Genomic DNA, 20,763 nt, shown 5'->3' with positions numbered 1-20,763 from the left:
TGCACTCAGTTCCTGGGTCTGCACTCTTGTGGTAGGCATTATGAGGAGATCTCACCATCCCTGCTTGGCTTTTACTATTTACTGTGAAGAATGTAGCAGGAGGGGCTGGAACAGGATAGTTGCAAAAGAAATACCCAACACTCCGGGATGAACAGAACGAAGCAGATAATTATCCAAAGCATAATCCCACCTGCCCGTGCCCCTCCATGACTTTTCCATCAAAATCCACACTGCAACCATCAATCCCTCACTTCACGCCAGGGTGCCATGTGCAATCCTAGACTCTGACCTGTCCTTTCAGCCCAAAATCCAATCGCTGTCAAAAGCTTGTAGACTTTACCTCCGTAACATCTCTAAAATTCTCTCCTTTTTAACTAATGAAACCACCAATCTCCTCATTCACTCCCTTATTATCTCTCGCCTTGACTATTGCAACTTCCTTCTCATAAGGCCTACCTCTCCCTTCAGTCCATCATGAATGCTACTGCCAGACTCATCTACTTTACCACCCCTCTCTGCCAATCCCTCCACTGTCTATCAATTGCCCAGCAACTTAAATTCAAAATACTTAGGCTACTTTCACACTGAGGCGCTTTGCAGGCGCTATAGCACTAAAAATAGCGCCTGCAAAGCACACTGAAAGAGCCTCTTCTCTCACTCCAGTGTGAAAGCCAGAGGGCTTTCACACTAGAGAGGTGCGCTGGCAGGACGGTCAAAAAAGTCCTGCTAGCCACATCTTTGAGGCGCTGTAGGAGCGGTGTATACACCACTCCTACAGCGCCCCTGCCCATTAAAATCAGTGAGCAGCGCCGGCGAACCGCTGGCAAAGGGCTGCTGCAGCGGTGCTTTGCAGACGGTTTTAACCATTATTTGGCCACTAGCGGGGGTTTAAAGTGCCCCGCTAGTGGCCAAATAGAGCTGCAAAAACTACTAAAAGTACCAGTGCTTTACTGCCGACGCTGCCCGTGCCCCAGTGTGAACGTAGCCTAACTACAGCATACAAAGCCATTCACAACTCTGCCCTGAGTTACATCCCCAATCTTGTCTCCAAATATCATCCAAACCGTCCTCTCTTCTACTTTCAAGACCTCCTGCTCTTAGGCTCCCTTGTCTCCTCCTCCCATGCTTGTCTCCAGGACTTCTCCAGAGCCTCTCTCTTCCTCTGGAACTCTCTATCTCAATCTGCCCGGCTATCTCCTATTCTGGGTACCTTTAGGTGATCCCTAAAAACTCATCTCTTCAGGGAAGCCTATCACAACTAATCTTTTATCACTTACATCAGCTCATCCCCCACAGTTATAAAATTTTGTACCACCCTCTTAGACTGTAAACTCTCATGAGCAGGGCCCTCTTAGCCCTCTTGTATTTTATTGTATTGTAAATGTCTCTCTTTTTTATATTGTAATGCGTTGTGTAACCTGTTGAGGCTATATAAATCCTGTATAATAATAAAATAAAGCTAGTAGCCAATGTTTTATGACTTGAAGAAAAGAGGTTTAACCTCAACATATGGAAACTATTCTTCACAGTAAGAGCTGTGAAAATGTCAAACAATGCTCCTCCTAGTCAGTGGAAGCTAGTGGTTTTTTTTGGGGGGGGGTGGCAGCAAACAACCCCCCCCCCCAGTGGAGCAGCACTAGCACAACCCCTATCTAAGCCCCCCCCTCCCCCACCACCACCACCCGCTGTCCTTACTTTGGATTGCGGGCGGTGAGAGCAGTGGTCGGGGCTGATGTGGCCATCTTACAGCCCTGTCCTTAAGTGTGGGGGGCTCAAGGAAAGCTGCTCTGGTGTCCTCTCCTGGAGCAGCTTCTGTGGCGTGTCTTCTCTCTACTCCTCCCGGCGCTAGGCATCCAACAGGATCGCCTGACATTTTGGCCAATCGTGAAACAGGCTTCATACCTGCTTCCAGATTGGCCGGTAGTGGTGCAACAGCGAAAATTCATTCGCAATTGCAACACACCTGGGTGGGCACTGGTCGCATCCTCTGTGACCCGAGCCCACCCTATTTTGAAGCCTATTGGAGCCTCTGGCTCTAATCAGGTGCTTTAAAAAAAATGGCTCGCTGTAACTCATGCGCCCGATGCCCTGAAAGGGGCCGAACACATGAATAGGTGGCAACTATGCATGAATCTATCCACTGCATATAGGGGGTGGTGAGGAGATAGGGGGCAGCAAACCTAATGGATGGGCCGCCACTGCTCCTAGTTTTAGGTAACAGTAGTAGAAGTAGAAGATGTGTTTCTAAATGCACAAAATTAGAAGCTGCCACTAAAGAGGACATGTACTGTGTAAGCAGTGTCTAAATGGGGCAAGCAGAGGGCAAAGGTCTAGCCTCCAGTAATGCCAGTAGTCTACTTGGAGCTACTGACTTACCATGGCTTTGTCTCTGTGTGGAAGCAGATGTCTTGGTGGAGGAGCAGAACATTGCTTACTGGTGTCAGGGCTGCTCTGTGATCTGATGACTAGAGGGGTAATAATCAAGCAGCAGGAGAGGAAGGGAAAGCCCATATCCACTGAATAAATGAAGCAGAAGTAGGCAGATCCTTGTACTGCAGGTACTCCAGTAATGAGAACAGTCAGAGGCACTGTAGTGTCATTGTCAAATATCATTTTGATGCTCGTGAGACTAGTAGTAAAAGGCAGCAGTACCTTATGCCGCGTACACAGACATTCCGACTGTGTGTATGCCCCATCTGACTTTTTTTGTCGGAACTTCCGACGGACTTAGATAGAGAGCAGGTTCTCAATTTTTCCGACGGAAAAAAATATTCCTATCGGAAAATCTGTATGCTTTTCCGACGCACCAAAAACCATGCATGCTCGGAATCAAGTCGACGCATACTCGGAAGCATAGAACTTCATTTTTCTCGGCTCATCGTAGTGTTGTACGTTACCGCGTTCTTGACAGTCGGAATTTGGGGTGACCGTATGTATGAAACACAAGCAGTTTGTGTGTGCGCGGCATTAGATCTCACACTGCAGAATTACAGTTATGAGACCACGGAGCAGGTCCAATCACATGTCAGGAGGTGCATTGCTATTTTTCAAGAGGAATTCAAAACTAAATGAAGATTTTTTTTCAGGGTAACATAGACAAATGTAATATTTTTGTAGATCACATATATTGCATATGCATATATAATGTAGCAAACATTCACTTTTTGAGTTTATGCAATAAGAACAATATTGTTTAAGGCTGATCCAGGGAGTTATCCAATTTCCTTTTGGGATTAGGATGGATTTTATCCCCGTGGGAGAAAACTGAAGCATGTTATACAAGGTTTTTTTTTTTTGCATTTCATTGCATCAACTGAGTGAGGGTTTCTGGTTTTGAGGTGGCTCATTCATTTTGATTATTCCTGTTCTCTGCAGAAGTCAGTTGGTTTCCATATAAGAAATTAAATTATCAGATATGAAAACATACAGTTGCCATAAAAAGTATGTGAACCCTTTTGGAATGATATGGATTTCTGCACAAATTGGTCATAAAATGTGATCTGATCTTCATCTAAATCACAACAATAGACAATCACAGTCTGCTTAAACTAATAACACAAAGAATTAAATGTTACCATGTTTTTATTGAACACACCATGTAAACATTCACAGTGTAGGTGGAAAAAGTATGTGAACCCTTGGATTTAATAACTGGTTGAACCTCCTTTGGCAGCAATAACTTCAACCAAACGTTTCCTGTAGTTGCAGATCAGACGGGCACAACGGTCAGGAGTAATTCTTGACCATTGCTCTTTACAGAACTGTTTCAGTTCAGCAATATTCTTGGGATGTCTGGTGTGAATCGCTTTCTTGAGGTCATGCCACAGCATCTCAACCGGGTTGAGGTCAGGACTCTGACTGGGCCACTCCAGAAGGTGTATTTTCTTCTGTTTAGGCCATTCTGTTGTTGATTTACTTCTATGCTTTGGGTCGTTGTCCTGTTGCAACACCCATCTTCTGTTGAGCTTCAGCTGGTGGACAGATGGCCTTAAGTTCTCCATGTCTTGATAAACTTGGGAATTCATTTTTCCTTCAGTGATAGCAATCCATCCAGGCCCTGACGCAGAAAAGCAGCCCCAAACCATGATGCCCCCACCACCATACTTCACAGTTGGGATGAGGTTTTGATGTTGGTGTGCTGTGACTCTTTTTCTCCACACATAGTGTTGTGTGTTTCTTCCAAACAACTCAACTTTGGTTTCATCTGTCCACAGAATATTTTGCCAGTACTGCTGTGGAACATCCAAATGCTCTTGTGCAAACTGTAAACGTGCAGCAATGGTTTTTTTTTGGACAGCAGTGGCTTCCTCTGTGGTATCCTCCCATGCAATCATTTCTTGTTTAGTGTTTTACGTATCGTAGATTCGCTAACAGGGATGTTAGCATATGCCAGAGACTTTTGTAAGTCTTTAGCTGACACTCTAGGATTCTTCTTCACCTCATTGAGCAGTCTGCGCTGTGCTCTTGCAGTCATCTTTACAGGACGGCCACTCCTAGGGAGAGTAGCAGTAGTGCTGAACTTTCTCCATTTATAGACAATTTGTCTTACCGTAGACTGATGAATAGCAAGGCTTTTGGAGATACTTTTATAACCCTTTCCAGCTTTATGCAAGTCAACAATTCTTAATCGTAGGTCTTCTGAGAGCTCTTTTGTGCGAGGCATCATTCACATCAGGCAATGCTTCTTGTGAAAAGCAAACCCAGAACTGGTGTGTGTTTTTCATAGGGCAGGGCAGCTGTAACCAACACCTCCAATCTCATCTCATTGATTGGACTCCAGTTGGCTGACACCTCACTCCAATTAGCTCTTGGAGATGTCATTAGTCTAGGGGTTCACATACTTTTTCCACCTGCACTGTGAATGTTTACATGGTGTGTTCAATAAAAACATGGTAACATTTAATTATTTGTGTGTTATTAGTTTAAGCAGACTGTGATTGTCTATTGTTGTGACTTAGATGAAGATCAGATCACATTTTATGACCAATTTGTGTAGAAATCCATATCTTTCCAAAAGGGTTTACATACTTTTTATGGCAACTGTAATATACACAATATGACACAGCATGACAACAGTAATAACATGCCTGAATTTGGTGTGAACACAAATGTTAAAGACCTGCAATGTTCTTTAGGTCAACCATCAAAAAGCTGCTGCTACACTGCAGCAGTTTGTGGGTAACAAAGAGATCCCCATGGCTTGCCGGGATCTGTAGGTCCATACATTTCTACCTCTGGAAGATTGATCTTCGTAGAGTAAAATATAATAAAATACAAACCAGTCAAGAGCATACACAGAGGGGCCCCAAAAAAGGCCTTCATTGCTACCCTCAGCAATTTTCTGACTTTTCCCACATCTTATTCAACTGTCACCTTCCATGATCGTGTAAACATGTGTCACTTTTAGGCGGCTATGACAATCAGAAGGCATGTGAGTGCGTTTCCCTCTCTGTGTTCACAGGAAGAGGGCCCTCATGCCTTGATAAGAAACTTGTAAAGCAGGAAACAGATGCACATGGAGCAATGAAAGGGGTCTAGGTGTGACACTTGGACTCGCCTATTCTACAGAGTTCACAATAGTTCTGAAAACAGGTTGTAAGCAAAGATTTATGCACGGGTCATTTCCATGGTTGTGTTTCACCTTAGATGAACTGATGAAAGACATCTTATGGGGATGGATCCTGACTAGTTCAGCTTCCAATCAGCAGAATGACAGCAATAAGGGTTATGTGTAAACTGGCGACCAGATGAGTATCCCTGATCAATATTGCACACGTTCCTGGTAGATGTGGCTCATATAATGGTGGGTGCTGCAGTGATTACCAGTTGGGTTCTGGAAACATCAAACAAGCATACATAGGGCCAGATTCACAGAGATCGGCGTATCTCTGTGCGGGCGTAGCGCATCTCATATGCGCTACGCCGACGTAACAGAGAGGCAAGTACAGTATTCACAAAGCACTTGCTCCCTAAGTTACGGCGGCGTATCGTAAATGGGCCGGCGTAAGCCCGCGTAATTCAAAGTAGCAAGGCAGTGGGCGTGTTGTATTGAAATGAATCGTGACCCCATGTAAATGAAGCGCCGAACGAACGGCGCATGCGTGCGCATGCTCAGAATCACGTCAAATTTACGCCGTAGGATACGACGGCTCAATGGCAACGACGTGATTGTCACCTACGCCCAGCCCCATTCACGTACGACTTACGTAAATGATGTAAAATCCGACGCTTGTTCCGACGTCCATACCTTTGCATTACTTGCGCCTCATATAGCAGGAGTAACTTTACTCCGGACGTACGCCCTACGTAAACGGCGTAGCTAAATGCGACGGGCGCAAGTACGTTCGTGAATCGGCGTATTTAGGTCATTTGCATATTCGACGTGTAAATCTACGGAAGCGCCCCTTGCGGCCAGCGTAAATATGCACCCAAGATACAACGGCGTAGGAGACTTACAAAAAAGAGATTTTTAATACAGCTTACCTGTAAAATCTTTTTCTTGGAGTACATCACGGGACACAGAGCGACATTCATTACTATATGGGTTATATGGAGTACCTTCAGGTGATGGACACTGGCAATCTCAAACAGGAAATGCCCCTCCCTATATAACCCCCTCCCATAGGAGGAGTACCTCAGTTTTGTAGCAAGCAGTATGTCTCCCAAAATGGTCCCCATAAGAGGGGTGGGAGCTCTGTGTCCCGTGATGTACTCCAAGAAAAAGATTTTACAGGTAAGCTGTATTAAAAATCTCTTTTTCTTTATCGTTACATCACGGGACACAGAGCGACATTCATTACTATATGGGATGTCCCAAAGCAATGCTTACAATGAGGGGAGGGAGAACATCTCCAAGACAAAAGGATTTAATTTAGAGAATACTCAAATCATAATAAATCCAACTTAGTTGAGAAAAATAATCTTAAATTTTAAATTTAACTCAAAAAAGAGGAGCCCCCCGGAATCCGAGGGTCTCAAACTGCAGCCTGCAGCACTGCCTGCCCAAAGGCTGTATCAGAATTCCTTCTTACGTCCAACTGGTAGAATTTTGTAAACGTGTGGACAGAAGACCAGGTTGCCGCCTTGCAAACCTGAGCCATAGAGATCTGGTGGTGTGCTGCCCAGGAGGCGCCCATGGCCCTAGTAGAATGAGCCTTTAATGATACTGGAGGAGGCAACCCTTTCAAGCCGTAGGCCTGAGTGATTAATTGCTTAATCCACCTAGAAATGGTGGACTTTGCAGCTGCCTGCCCCTTCTTGGGCCCATCTGGTAATATGAACAGCACATCTGTTTTCCGGATCTTCTTTGTAGCTTTAAGATAGGCCTTCATGGCCCTGACGATATCCAAGGTATGCAGCAACCCTTCCTTTCTGGAAGTAGGTTTAGGGAAGAAGGATGGTAATACCAAATCCTGGTTCAAATGAAAACTGGATATAACCTTCGGTAGGAAGGAAGGATGAGGGCGGAGAACGACCCTGTCCTTATGAAAAATAAGATATGGTTCCTTACAGGATAAGGCCGCCAGTTCCGATACTCTTCTTGCGGAAACTATGGCGACCAAAAATACTAACTTCCTTGTCAGTAAAACCAAAGGAATTTCAGCCAACGACTCAAACGGTTGTTTCTGTAAACTTGACAGAACAAGGTTTAAATCCCACGGGCAAAGCGTGGATTTAACTGGAGGTTTAATACGTAAGACCCCTTGAAGGAAGGTCTTAACCAGCGAGTGGGTGGCCAGCGGCCGCTGAAACCACACTGACAGAGCAGAAATCTGTCCCTTGATTGTGCTTAATGCCAATCCTTTATCCACTCCTAGCTGGAGAAAACTTAAAACTCTATCAATGGTGAATTTGCGAGGAAGCCATAGCTTGGACTCACACCAACCTACATAGGCCTTCCAGACCCTGTGATAAATCACCCTAGAGACCGGTTTCCTGGCTCTGATTAGGGTAGAGATTACTTTCTGAGACAGACCTCTACCCCTGAGAATCAGGGATTCAGCTTCCAGGCCGTCAAATTTAGATGCCGTAAGGCAGGGTGGAGGATCGGACCTTGCGATAGCAGGTCTGGCCGTAGAGGAAGAGTCCAAGGGTCTCCCACTACCATCCTTAAGATTAGTGAGTACCATGCCCTTCTGGGCCATGCTGGAGCTACCAGGATGACTGGTATGTGCTCCACCCTGATCCTGCGCAGCAGGCGGGGTAGTAACTGAAGCGGGGGAAACGCATAAAGAAGTTTGAACTGATGCCAAGGGCAAACCAGCGCATCGGTTCCGCAGGCCATCGGATCCCTTGAGCGGGACATGAACCTGTCTAGCTTCTTGTTGAGTCTCGATGCCATGACATCCACGTCCGGCACTCCCCATCTTTGGCAGAGTGCTTGAAAGATTTGTGGATGCAGAGACCATTCCCCCGGCCATAGAGTCTGGCGGCTTAAGAAGTCCGCCTGAAAGTTGTCCACTCCGGGAATGAATATTGCCGATACGCAGGGCACATGAGCCTCTGCCCATAGGAGAATCAAGCTCACCTCTCTCTGAGCGGCTTGACTCCTGGTTCCCCCTTGGTGATTTATGTATGCCACAGCCGTGGCATTGTCTGATTGAATTCTCACCGGGAACCCCTGCAATTTTGACGTCCAAGCCCTGAGGGCTAGTCGAGCAGCTCTGAGCTCCAAGATGTTGATGGGCAACTGCTCCTCTAGCTTTGCCCAAGTACCTTGGCGAGTGCAACCATCCAAAATTGCTCCCCAGCCTGTCAGGCTGGCGTCTGTGGTCACTATCTTCCAAGCCACTGGGCTGAAAGATCTCCCCTTCAGTAGGTTCTGAGGGTCTAACCACCAACACAGACTTTGTCGGACTCTTGATGAGAGCGGCAACGGGATATCCAAGGCCTGTGGCCTTCTGCTCCATGCTGACAGGATGGCTGCCTGCAGGATGCGAGTGTGACTCTGGGCGTATGGTACCGCCTCGAATGTGGCCACCATCTTGCCTAGTAACCTCATACATAGGCGAATAGTCGGTTCCTTTTTGCTTAGAACCAGTAGGATTAATTCCTTGATGGCTTTGACCTTCCTCAGAGGTAGAAACACTCTTTGTTGTTCTGTGTCTAATCTCATGCCGAGATATTCCAACTGCCTTGTGGGCAGGAAAGCTGACTTTTCTCGATTTAGGACCCAGCCGAACTTCTCGAGGTATTGGACCGTGAGGGCCACTGCTCGCTCCAAGCCGGGAGACGAGTGATCTATGACTAGGAGGTCGTCCAGGTATGCTAGGATCGTGACCCCTTGGATCCTTAGTTTGGCTAGGATTGGAGCTAGGACCTTCGTGAACACCCGGGGGGCCGTAGCCAAGCCGAAGGGAAGCGCCACGAATTGGAAGTGACGCGAAGCCACCATGAAGCGTAGATATTTTTGATGTGGCTGATAAATTGGAACATGAAGGTAGGCATCCTTTATGTCTATGGACGCCATGAAGTCGTCCTTTTGGAGTGTGGCAGCTGCTGACCGCACGGATTCCATCCGAAATGAGCGGATCTTTAGGTATGCATTTACCATCTTTAGGTCCAAAATTGGCCTGACATCTCCATTGGACTTCGGGATGATGAATAGGTTGGAGTAGAAACCTAGTCCCTGTTCCAGGACTGGTACCTCTACTATTACTTCCTGGGAAAGTAGATGATTTAATGCCGACATTAATGCGGCTCTTTTCTCCGGATCGTTTGGAATCCTCGACTCCTGGAAATGAGGAGGAGGAAACTTTAGGAAATCTAATTTGTAGCCCGTGGCCACGGAAGACCGTACCCACTCGTCGGGAATGCTGGCTTCCCAAACCTCTGAAAAGAGTCGCAGCCTTCCCCCCACCTTCGTGGGTGGGGGCGCCCCTTCATAAGGGCTTGGGGGCTGGTTTTGCTGGTTTGCGAAACCACTGCTTTCTGCCTCTAGCAGCCTGTCCTTGAGACTTGCTGTTGAAGCCGAAGTTTGCTTTCGCAGGAGGCCGTCGATACTGTTTGGCATTAGAGGGCCCCTGCCCAGGGGAGTACTGTCGTTTAAACGCAGGCCCCTGAAACTTCTTCTTAGTTGGCAAGAGAGTACTTTTGCCGTTTGAAATGGTCTGAATGTATTTATCTAGGTCTTCTCCGAAGAGTCGTCCTCCATAGAAGGGAAACCCTACCAGGAGCTTCTTGCATGGGGGCTCGGCCTCCCAGCTCTTTAACCATAAGAGTCTTCTCATATGGATAAGGGATAACGATAAACGTGACGCTTGCTGGATAGAATCCTTAATTGCGTCTACTGTAAAACATATGGCCCTAGGGACATCCGAAAATTCTTCTGCCTGCTGGGCAGGAATAAGTTTAAGCATCTGCTTAACTTGATCCGATAATGCTTGAGCAACCCCAATCGCAGCCACCGCTGGCTGTACTACTGCCCCTGCCGTAGTGAAGGAGTTCTTAAGTAGTGCTTCCAAGCGTTTATCAACTGGATCCTTGAATACCTGTATGTTTTCTACAGGGCATGTTAACGACTTGTTAACCCATGAGATGGCTGCGTCCACTGCAGGAGTAGCCCATTTCTTGGAAAATGTATCTTCCATAGGATATAGGGCAGAGAATCTTTTAGGTGGTAAGAAGATTTTATCTGGCTTGTTCCAATCTTGGAACAAAACTCCCTCTAATAGAGGGTGGATCGGAAACACTGCATTGCTTTGAGGCGCCCTCAGTGAGCCCAAAGCTGAAACCGTTGATACCTGGAGATCTGGTACTGGCAAGTTGAATGCATTATGGACCAAGTCCGTTAAGGCTTGAATCCACCAGCCCTCCCCTTGGGAGACTGCTCCAGACTCCTCTGTATCCGGATCTTCGATCCCTGAACCTACTTGGTCCTTGTCCAAGAGATCGTCCAATTCCCCTGAGGAAAGGACCTCCTCTTCTGAGGGTCCACGCTCGGGCGACGGAGATCTAATCCGTTTACTGCCCCGCATAGCTGTGGCTATCATTTTTCCCATTCTTTTCTCCATCTCTCTTAAAGAGGTGAGTAATACCTCGTCCATGACCATCTTAGGGTTGGACTGACCCGCGCCAGCTCCAGCCCCAGATCCCGATGGCCCCAAGGCTCCCTGAGGGGAAAGCAGCGGCATAGCTTTGTCCGAGACCTCAGACTCTCTGGGGGAATCCCCACCTCTTGTACCCTCTGACCCGGATGCCATGGTACAATACCGAGGTACACCTGCTACCTATTGGTACTTGGAACTATAAAAGTTAATTGCCCAAACACCTGTTTGGGGGATAAAAAATGCTTCCTCTCCCCTAGATGACCTTTTTTTTTTTTTCAAATCCAGGAAAGAAAAATCATTCTGTCCCCCTGAGTAGTATTGCAAGAAAAACTATGAGATGGAAAGAAACAGCCTATTTCTAGGCTTGAAAACAGTCTTCTGAAGACTGCAATATTCTTTTTGGCCACTGTGTGTCCTCGGCGCCCCGTGCTGCCGCTCTGGTCTTTCCTCCCCAGTTCCAATGTATCGAATGCTGTTTGGAACGAAAAAGAAAGGGCCGCCCCTTCCTTAAACCACTGACCCGCCCTTCCCCCCTCAGCTAAACGGCACGAATTGCGCCTATAACACGTGAACGCGCGTGCGCCCGCCGATAGGGGGGGGGTTGGGGGGAAGGGAGCCTCTCTGCTCCAGCTGGAACCACGAGGAGGTCAGCGTTTTGCCTGCTTAGCAGGCTCTGAGGAGGAAGACTGATGGAGCATCGCCTGGAGGCTTGCAGGTAAGCATAGCTCTCTGACACACACATACATTTTATATTACACAGGCCCTACTCAAATGCTTTTCCAACACTACAAGGGAGGTCACTTCTTATGGGGAAAAAATACACATAGAGCCATCCTATCATTAAGATATGTGACTAGTTTGCCAGATGCAGCGCATAACTTTAGGCATGTCCCCTGTGACCCCCCAGAAAAAACCTGCTAAGAACCAAGTTCCGCAAGTTTTCCCCTCACTTACCTGCTCCATGCCGCAGGACTTTGCCAAGCAAGAGGCCCAATCTTCCCCCATCTCCGTGGGGATGTCTAGACCTTCAGGCCCTGGGTTCCTATGAAGGATCCACTGTCCTGGGCCCATATAGCACTCTGGCAACAGAAACATTAGGCACCCAAAGGTTTCTAAGTTCTGGGCCCAGGGTCCAGCTCTCTAAAAAGAAAAGCATTATGGGCTATACCCCAAGGGTTTGGGGTCCGGTTACTGACCACTTTAGCGCTGAGGCCTTTGGACAGAACCGGTTAGCTCACCTAATCCCAAGGATGCGGAGGCAAGCTAAACCATGACCAACACCTAAGACACTGGCGTAAAAACTGAGGTACTCCTCCTATGGGAGGGGGTTATATAGGGAGGGGCATTTCCTGTTTGAGATTGCCAGTGTCCATCACCTGAAGGTACTCCATATAACCCATATAGTAATGAATGTCGCTCTGTGTCCCGTGATGTAACGATAAAGAAATTCAAGCGTATCTGGTTTCCAGAATACGCGTATAGATACGACGGCGCACATTTGTACTTACGATGGCGTATCTCGTAAGTCCTTTCTGAATCCGGCCCATATTCGCCAGCACAGGCACATGCCGGACGAAGGGGCCCTGCGAGGCTCCGAAACGTTGCACTCTCTTTTGTGATGTGATCACTTTCATTAAAACTTTCCGATGAGTATCCCGACTCTATAAATTGTATTTGCATTGCGTCATAACTTCTCTCCCTGCAGTTCACTGATGGCGCTATTAAAATCTGTGATGTCATCAGCCCACCTCTCCGTCTCAGCCTCTCATAGGATACAAAGCTCCCTGTGAAAGGTTGAGTGCCGCTCAGACCAGGAAGTCCCCATCCCACCGCGGGAACACAGAGCTGTATATTGTATATAGATGATGCTACATACAGCTTATACAACGCACACGGCTGTTGCAACTGTTAGTGAAGCAAATTGTTTAGACTGATTACAATGAAAGGAAACAGAGATAGGTTTTAAAAGTGAATACAGCAATAATTGTAAAATAATTACATTACATTATGTAATTCTAACCTAGGAGCAGGGGGTCTCCAAACCTGAGGGCTGGCCTTTATCTGGCCCTTGGAGCACTATTCCTCCCAATGATATGGGGCACTATTCTTCCCACTGACACCTACTATGGGGTATGATTCCTCCCCCTTATACCAATGATGGGGCACTATTCTTCCCACTGATACCTACTATTCCTCCCTCTTATACCAATGATGGGGCACTATTCCTTCCACTTATAAGAATGATGGGGCATTATTCCTCCCAATAATAATAATGATGGGTTAGTATTCTCCCACTGATGCCAATCATGAGGACTATTCCTCCCACTAATAATAATAATGGGTCACTATTCCTCCCATTAATAATAATGGGTCACTATTCCTCCCACTAATAACAGTGAAGGGACACTTTTCCTCCCACTAATACCAAGGATGGGGCACGCTTCCTCCCACTAATATCATCAAGCATGGGGCACTATTCCTTCCACTAATGCCAATGATGGGGCATTATTCCTCCCACCAATGCCAATGATGGGGCACTATTCTCTCCACTAATAGAGGATTAGGAAAATATTCCTCCCACTAATACCAAGGATGGGGCACTATCCCTTCCACTAATACCAAGGATGGGGCACTATTCCTTCCACTAATACCAAGGATGGGGCACTATTCCTTCTACTAATACCAAAGATGGGTAACGATTTCTACCACTAATAATAATTATGGGGCACTATTTCTCCCACTAATAACAATGATGGGGCATTATTCCTCCCACGACGGGCAGAGAATCGTTGATTGCCGCCATTACTAGTAAAAAAAAAATATATGTCCCCGGATTTCATTTAAAAAATCTGGTCACCTTACTCTGGGGGGGCCGCACAAAAAGCACTATAGGACTGCATGCAGCCTCCAGGCCACAGGTTGAGTACCAGGACTGTAGCGTGCTGCAGAATACATGGGCACTCTATACATAGATAGAATAAACATGCTGCAGCTATTAGACAATGGCCATGAAATATATAGGAGCACTTTTACCATCAATACTATTAATGGAGGTACTACATTCTCTTAACCACTTTCAGACCTGCGCACGACGATGTACGTCCTTTTTTTAAAGATAGATATCTCGGTAACGGCAGCAGCTGCTGCCACAATTGAGGTATCGATCTTTAGTGTGCGCGGTCCGGTACACGATAACGGCGGTCTCCATGGCGGATTTGCCACGAGATCGCCGTTATCGGTGGCGGGAGAGGGCCCCCCCCTCCCGCCGCTCTCCGCCGCTTACTGGAGCCGTTGGTAGCGGCGGAGGCGATCCGGACCGTTCGGCAGCTGTGTTGGGTTGCGAGTGAAGGAAAAATCTCCTTCACCCGTCCCCATAACTCTGCTGGGCGGAAGTGACGTCAAAACGTCAGTCCCGCCCAGCCTCTTAAAGAAACTTTTTTTTTTTTGTCATTTGAAAAAATTACAGTTTCACATTTTTTTTTTCTTGCATTTTTGTCTAATTATGAGATCTGAGGTCTTTTTGACCCCAGATCTTATATTTAAGAGGACCTGTCATGCTTTTTTCCATTACAAGGGATGTTTACATTCCTTATAATAGGAATAAAAGTGATCACATTTTTTTTTTTTTGTTTTCAGTGTAAAAATTTATAAAATAAATAAAAAGAAATAAGAAAACAAAAAAAAATTTTTTTAAAGCGCCCCGTCCCGGCGAGCTTGCGCGCAGAAGCAAACACATACGCGAGTAGCTCCCGCATATGAAAACGGTGTTCAAATCACACAAGTGAGGTATCGCCGCGATCGTTAGAGCGAGAGCAATAATTCTAGCCCTAGACCTACTCTGTAGCTCAAAAAATGCAACCTATAGAATTTTTTAAACGTCGCCTATCGAGATTTTTAAGGGTAAAAGTTTAACGCCATGCCACGAGCGGGCGCAATTTTTAAGCGTGACATGTTGGCTACCATTTTACTCGGCGTAACATTATCTTTCACAATATATAAAAAAATTGGGCCAAATTTATTGTTGTCTTATTTTTTAATTCAAAAAAGTGATTTTTTTCCAAAAAAAGTGCGCTTGTAAGACCGCTGCGCAAATACGGTGTGACAAAAAGTATTGCAATGACCACTATTTTATTCTCTAGGGTGTTAGAAAAAATATATATAATGTTTGGGGGTTTTAAGTAATTTTCTAGCAGAAAAAACTGTTTTAGTCTTGCAAACACCAAATCTGAAAAACACCTAAGGTCTGGAAGTGGTTAAACCATGCAAAAAAACAAAACAAAAAAAAAAAAAACGATATGATATTCTAAATCCGGAACATATGGGGGAAACAAAAAAAATGTATGTTATTGTATACAAACTAGAAAACTTTACCATGATGAGTGACAAGTGTCAGCCTTATAAAAATACGGGTAAAGCACATCAATAACTTTATTTGTCTCTGTTTTGTTTACATTTGCATGACACTTATTAAAACATAAACTTGCTGCAGGTATGACAGTGAAAATATTATGGGTTCTCACATTTCTATCCTCTAACTTCTAGATGATCCTGGCCTCATACTCTAATCAGTTAGTGTCCTGTCTAAGCTTGTTGGGGTGAAAAGAAGAGGTCCTTAGCCAGTTTTAGGTGAGAATTACTCCAATGTTGTACATGCTTAGGCCTCTTTTTAATTGGCCAGAAGTGGGTCAGTTAAAATAGGCATTTGATCTGCAATTTTACTGCCCCTGACCATCCACGTGAAACCTAACTGTGCAGCCAGAGGGTATTGCACATGTCACGATACTTTGCGACAAATATAACTCGGGAGCACTGCCTGTCAAACTTATCCACTGGAGTCAACAGGACAATGCCACAACTGCAAGCCAAATGTGGTCTCTCAAGGCAAAATCCTACTTTGGCATAAAAAAAAAAGGATGCCTGCAAACTGTGTCTGAAAAGTGATCGAGCACAGATCGCTTTCTGGGGGGCAGCAGGGACTAGCTGCCACCTGTGTGAAAAATACCTTAGTTATTTTCACATATGTGGTCACATAGCAATAATTCAGTAAGTGAACCCTTAAAGCGGGTCATACATGAATTGAGCCTTCCCCACCGGCAGAACACAATGATCTGAGTTGCCGACTATAGCTGGCGACAACGATCGTTGATAGGCTGGCTGGTTGTACACCCAACAGGTTCAACCAAAAAAGGAATGTGTATACCCTGAATAAGTGCCGGGGTTGGGGCAAGGGTTAGAGATCGATTGGATTTCAGGGTGTTTTATTGGAAAAAATAAAACTTTTACATTTTTGGCTGCATTCACTCTACAGCATTTTCAATCACAGGCAGATAAGCTGCCGATCTGCCTACGATTTTACAGCGCCATGGTGTGAATGACAAAGCGTGGGACTCGCATTCGAGATTCCATCCATTCGAATAACACCTCAATGCTGCAATTGTGGGACGCATGTCACCAAAAAAACATACAGAGGGGTCTCTAGTGATCCACCCTTCTCCTTAAACAGCAGAAACCTATCCCACTATTTCTCACACAGCTGTGAAAACAAAGATATGTCCCTATCGTTTTTCTAGAAAAAACAACCTTTTTCTCGACGTGATTCTTGTCAAGCCTGCCTTGCCTACACACATTAGTGAAAAAAAAATGCTGGAGCAAAGCGCGGTGACGTACGACGGCACTATAAAGGGGAAGTTCCATTCAGATGGCGCCACCCTTTGGGCTGCTTTTGCTGATTTCCCGTTAGTAAAAGTTTGGTGAGAGACAATTCGCGCTTTTCAGTCTTTGTGTTTTTCAGTCTGTTACGGGGTGACGAATGTGCTATCTCCATTTCAAACGGTAGTTTTACCAGAACGAGTGCTCCCGTCTCATAACTTGCTTCTGAGCATGCGTGTTTTTTTCCAGTCGTTAAAGCCTACACACGATCATTTTTCACAACGTGAAAAACGACGCAAGAATTTAGAGCAATGTCCATTTTTCACGTCGAGAAAAATGGTCTGGAGCCCACACACAATTGTTTTTAATGACATAAAAAAAGGCATTTTTCACGTCATGAAAAACAGTCGTGTGTATGCGGCATGAGTGGAGAGACCACAATATCAGACTTTACCAACTGGTGCAGAATATACAGAATAAATTGTGTATTATAATAATAATAGTAAAATTTGGGTTTGGGTCGCAGCTCATGGGTTGCAACATGATGGTCAAATGATTTGAAAGTCCATTTGTAATAAAATTTACACTTTGCTGACTTCACTTTATATTAAAAAATAAATTTCTTACCTGATTGGCCATGTATATGGTCAGAAGGCCCCTCCTGAAAAACAACAAATACACAGATTAAGGTACAGTAAAAAAATGAGAATGAATATCAAAAGTAGCACACGCTGTACACAACAGAACATGTCACAGAATAATGTCTCTCTATAAGTGACAAATAGAACTACCCCTTAATTCCTCTACCCTGTATTCATTGCATAAGATTGTCAAGAAAGAGCAGTGCAAACAAATCTTCTAATTCAATCAAATGAGAATTGTCCGCTAGACATGTGCAATTTGTTTTGTTCCGAGTTTAGACAAATTGGTTGATTCGGAAATATCCGAATCAACGAAAACCTGTTTAACAAATCTTTTGAATATTCGTGATTTAGAATTTTTCGCAAATTCATAAATTCACAAGTTAGAAAATTCCTAAAAATTCAAAAACCCGAAAATCTAAAATGACAACCAATAATAACTTAACTATTACTTACTATTAAATTGTAGGTACAGTAAAACCTTGGTTTGTGAGCATAATTCATTCCAGAAACATGCTTGTAATCCAAAGCACTTGTGTATCAAAGCATTTTTTTTACAGGGTATAAAAGAGAAGAGAGGCACCTCTAAGTGTAGCAATAAGTTGCTAATTGTTGTACCTTCATTAACTACTTTAGTCCCCGGCCATAGTAAAAAGACGGCCTCCAAGGTGGCTCTATAAATCCGTGAGGCCGTCTTTTTACAGCCTTGCGTCCTCCGGCCACTGGGGGGCGCGCGCACCCGGCACGTCCCCGAGATGCCGATGCGCGTGCCTGGCGGCCAGGATCTCCGCCAGGTACCCGTGATCGGCAATGACAGAGCAGGGACGTGGAGAAATCGATCCGCTGGAATCCAGTCCAACGGATTGATCCGCTGGTCTGTACAGACTCACCGGATCAATCCGTCCGAATCCATCCTCCGCATGCGTCGTAATGATTCGACGCATGCGTGGAAGTCCTTATATCACAGCGTCGCGCACGTCGCCGCGTCATCATTGCGGCGACGGCGCGACGCGTCACCGTGGACGGAATTCCGCAGGGATTTTGATCTCATGGTTAGTACAACCATGAGATCAAAATCCGCCAGAGGATTTATCCGCGGAAACGGACCCCCGGACCGTTTCCGCGGATCGATCCTCTCGTGTGTACTAGGCCTAAGGCCGTATGACTGCTTTTGCATCCATCCGTTTGCGGATAAAAAAGGGACATACTATTGGTCCCTATGAGATCGCGGATGACACCCGATCTCGTCCACCTCCGCAAAGATCCGATTTTGCAGACGGAAGAAAACCCTATTTTTCCTTCCGTCTGCGGATCGGATGAACACAGATATACGGTCCATGTTCATCCGATGCACCCATAGGGGAGAGCGGAGAAAAGACAGGGTGGTCCCTGCAAGTGTGCGGGAACCGCCCTGTCATCCGCCAGCTCAGCTGCTATTTTTAGCGGCACTATACCGCCACCGCGCCTTGTGCCCCAGTGTGAAAGGGGCCTTAGTGATTCACAACATGCATTGATTCCAAACACATTTCACATGTGCAGGGGTGTCAAACTCAATTTCATCGTGGGCCGCATCAGCATAATATTAAATGTCAAGAGCCACCCCATCATCAGAAGTTGAGTCCTCCACTTTCCCTTACAACACAGCGCACCCCCCTTCCCTTATACTGCTGCTGGGAGGAAGATGGATGCATTACTTGAAAGCAGAAAGTAAGGGTCTGGAGGAGCTGCAGAAGAGGTGCCAGGGCCACATTAGATGGCCTGGAGGGCCAGATTTGGCCCGCGGGCCTTGTGTTTGACACCTGTGGCTTAATGGATATACTTATACCCTTCAGATTCCTTCACATGCTCTCCTGAGGGATTTTACGAAATGCATTGAGCCTGCTTGTGAATTTTTTTTTGGAATCTATGCATGTCTTGAACCATTAAGTGAAGAGTATTTTAACATGTTTTTGTATACGTTTTAAATGGAATTCAATAACATTGTTCCTATGACACTCTTTTTATAAATGTCCACATAAAGTCCTCTGACTACAAATGGTGTGATAGTATATGTGATGTTAAGGGGCGTAGACATATGGCACACACAGTCTGGGATGTCTATCTCTGATGCCGCATACACACGATCGGAAATTCCGACAAGAAAACCGTGGATTTTTTCAGACGGAATTTTGTCTTAAACTTGAGTTGCATACACACGGTCACACAAAATTCCGACCGTCAAGAACGCAGTGACGTACAACACTACAACGAGCCGAGAAAAATGAAGTTCAATGATTCCGAGCATGCGTCAAATTGATTCCGAGCATGCATATTTTTTTTGCCCGTCGAAATTGCATACAGACGATCGGAATTTCCGACAAGAACTTTTCCCGTCTGAAAATTTAAGAACCAGTTCTCAATTATTTGCTGTAGAAAATTCTGACAGAAAGCCCTGGTTCACACTGGGCTGCGGGAGTGAAGCCGTGCGAGTTCAGCTGAACTCGCACGATTTCACTCCCGCAGGCAGTCCCGATTTCGGCCGCGATTTAAGAGACATCTGTGCAGGTTTCTGCACAGATGTCTATGCAAATCGCGGCCCGAAATCGCAAAAAGTAGTACAAGAACTACTTTTTGAAATCAGTGCAGCGCCGCAGATTCGGCGTCGCACCGATTAGGACGGCGCCATTGCCGACAATTGGGGGCATTTGAGATGCGATTTCACATGTGAAATCGCATCTCAAATCGAATGAAATCGCACCCAGTGTGAACCTGGGCTAAAAGTCAGATGGCCCTACACACGGTCAGAATTTCCGACCAAAAGCTCACATCAAACTTTTCTTGTCGGAATTTCCGATCGTGTGTATGCGGCATTATAAGGCTTTGAAGTCTATTCAATCAATCTGTACACTTAACAGCAGTTGTTATAGTAAGGTGCCTGCTGCAATACACTTAAAGCGTTTGTTAACCCAAAAAACAAAAATGTTTCTTTAAAGCATGTTATACAGCACAGTACTTGTGCTGTGTGATTTGGCCCTCTGTAACACCTGAAATACCTGTCCGATCCTGCCTGGGCATGCCCTCCCCCCTGTAAACTGACAACGATAATCAGGGCTGCTGAGCCCTGACACCGTGGTCAGTTTACGTGCCTCTGTCATCTGCAGCTCTCCTCCTCCTCCTCTCTCCCTTTCAGCTCTGTGTTTGACTGTGTGAGCCGGCCCTCCTCTCCCCCTCTGCTAGGATTACATGATGAATATACTATATGCCATTTTCTAAAATTCTTCTTATAAATACAGTTTCTCCTATCCCTGATCAGCGGTCACGTGACCTCCAATGTTTGTATTACAGAGGGAGGTCACGTGGCCGCCCGGAGCGGTCTTCCTCCGATGTCTGTATCACAAAGGGAGGTCACGTGACCGCTCTGCAGACATCAGAGGGAGAGCTCAGCC

The 20,763-nt window shown here is 45.7% G+C and overlaps 1 protein-coding gene across 1 annotated transcript in view; it reads right to left on the bottom strand.

Annotated features, from left to right (window-relative positions):
- The window catches only part of TMEM135 (transmembrane protein 135), a 497,220-nt gene that overhangs the window by 326,760 nt on the left and 149,697 nt on the right, over positions 1–20,763 (bottom strand). The window contains exon 4 of the mRNA XM_040340102.1: positions 17,325–17,358. Coding sequence (XP_040196036.1) covers positions 17,325–17,358 — 34 coding nt within the window. The remainder of the gene's footprint in view (positions 1–17,324; positions 17,359–20,763) is intronic.

The sequence above is a fragment of the Rana temporaria genome, chromosome 2 (genome assembly GCF_905171775.1).
Source record: "Rana temporaria chromosome 2, aRanTem1.1, whole genome shotgun sequence".
Lineage (NCBI taxonomy): Eukaryota > Metazoa > Chordata > Amphibia > Anura > Ranidae > Rana > Rana temporaria.
The sequence above is the reverse complement of the archived record's forward strand: the minus strand, read 5'-3'. Positions and strand labels throughout refer to the sequence as shown.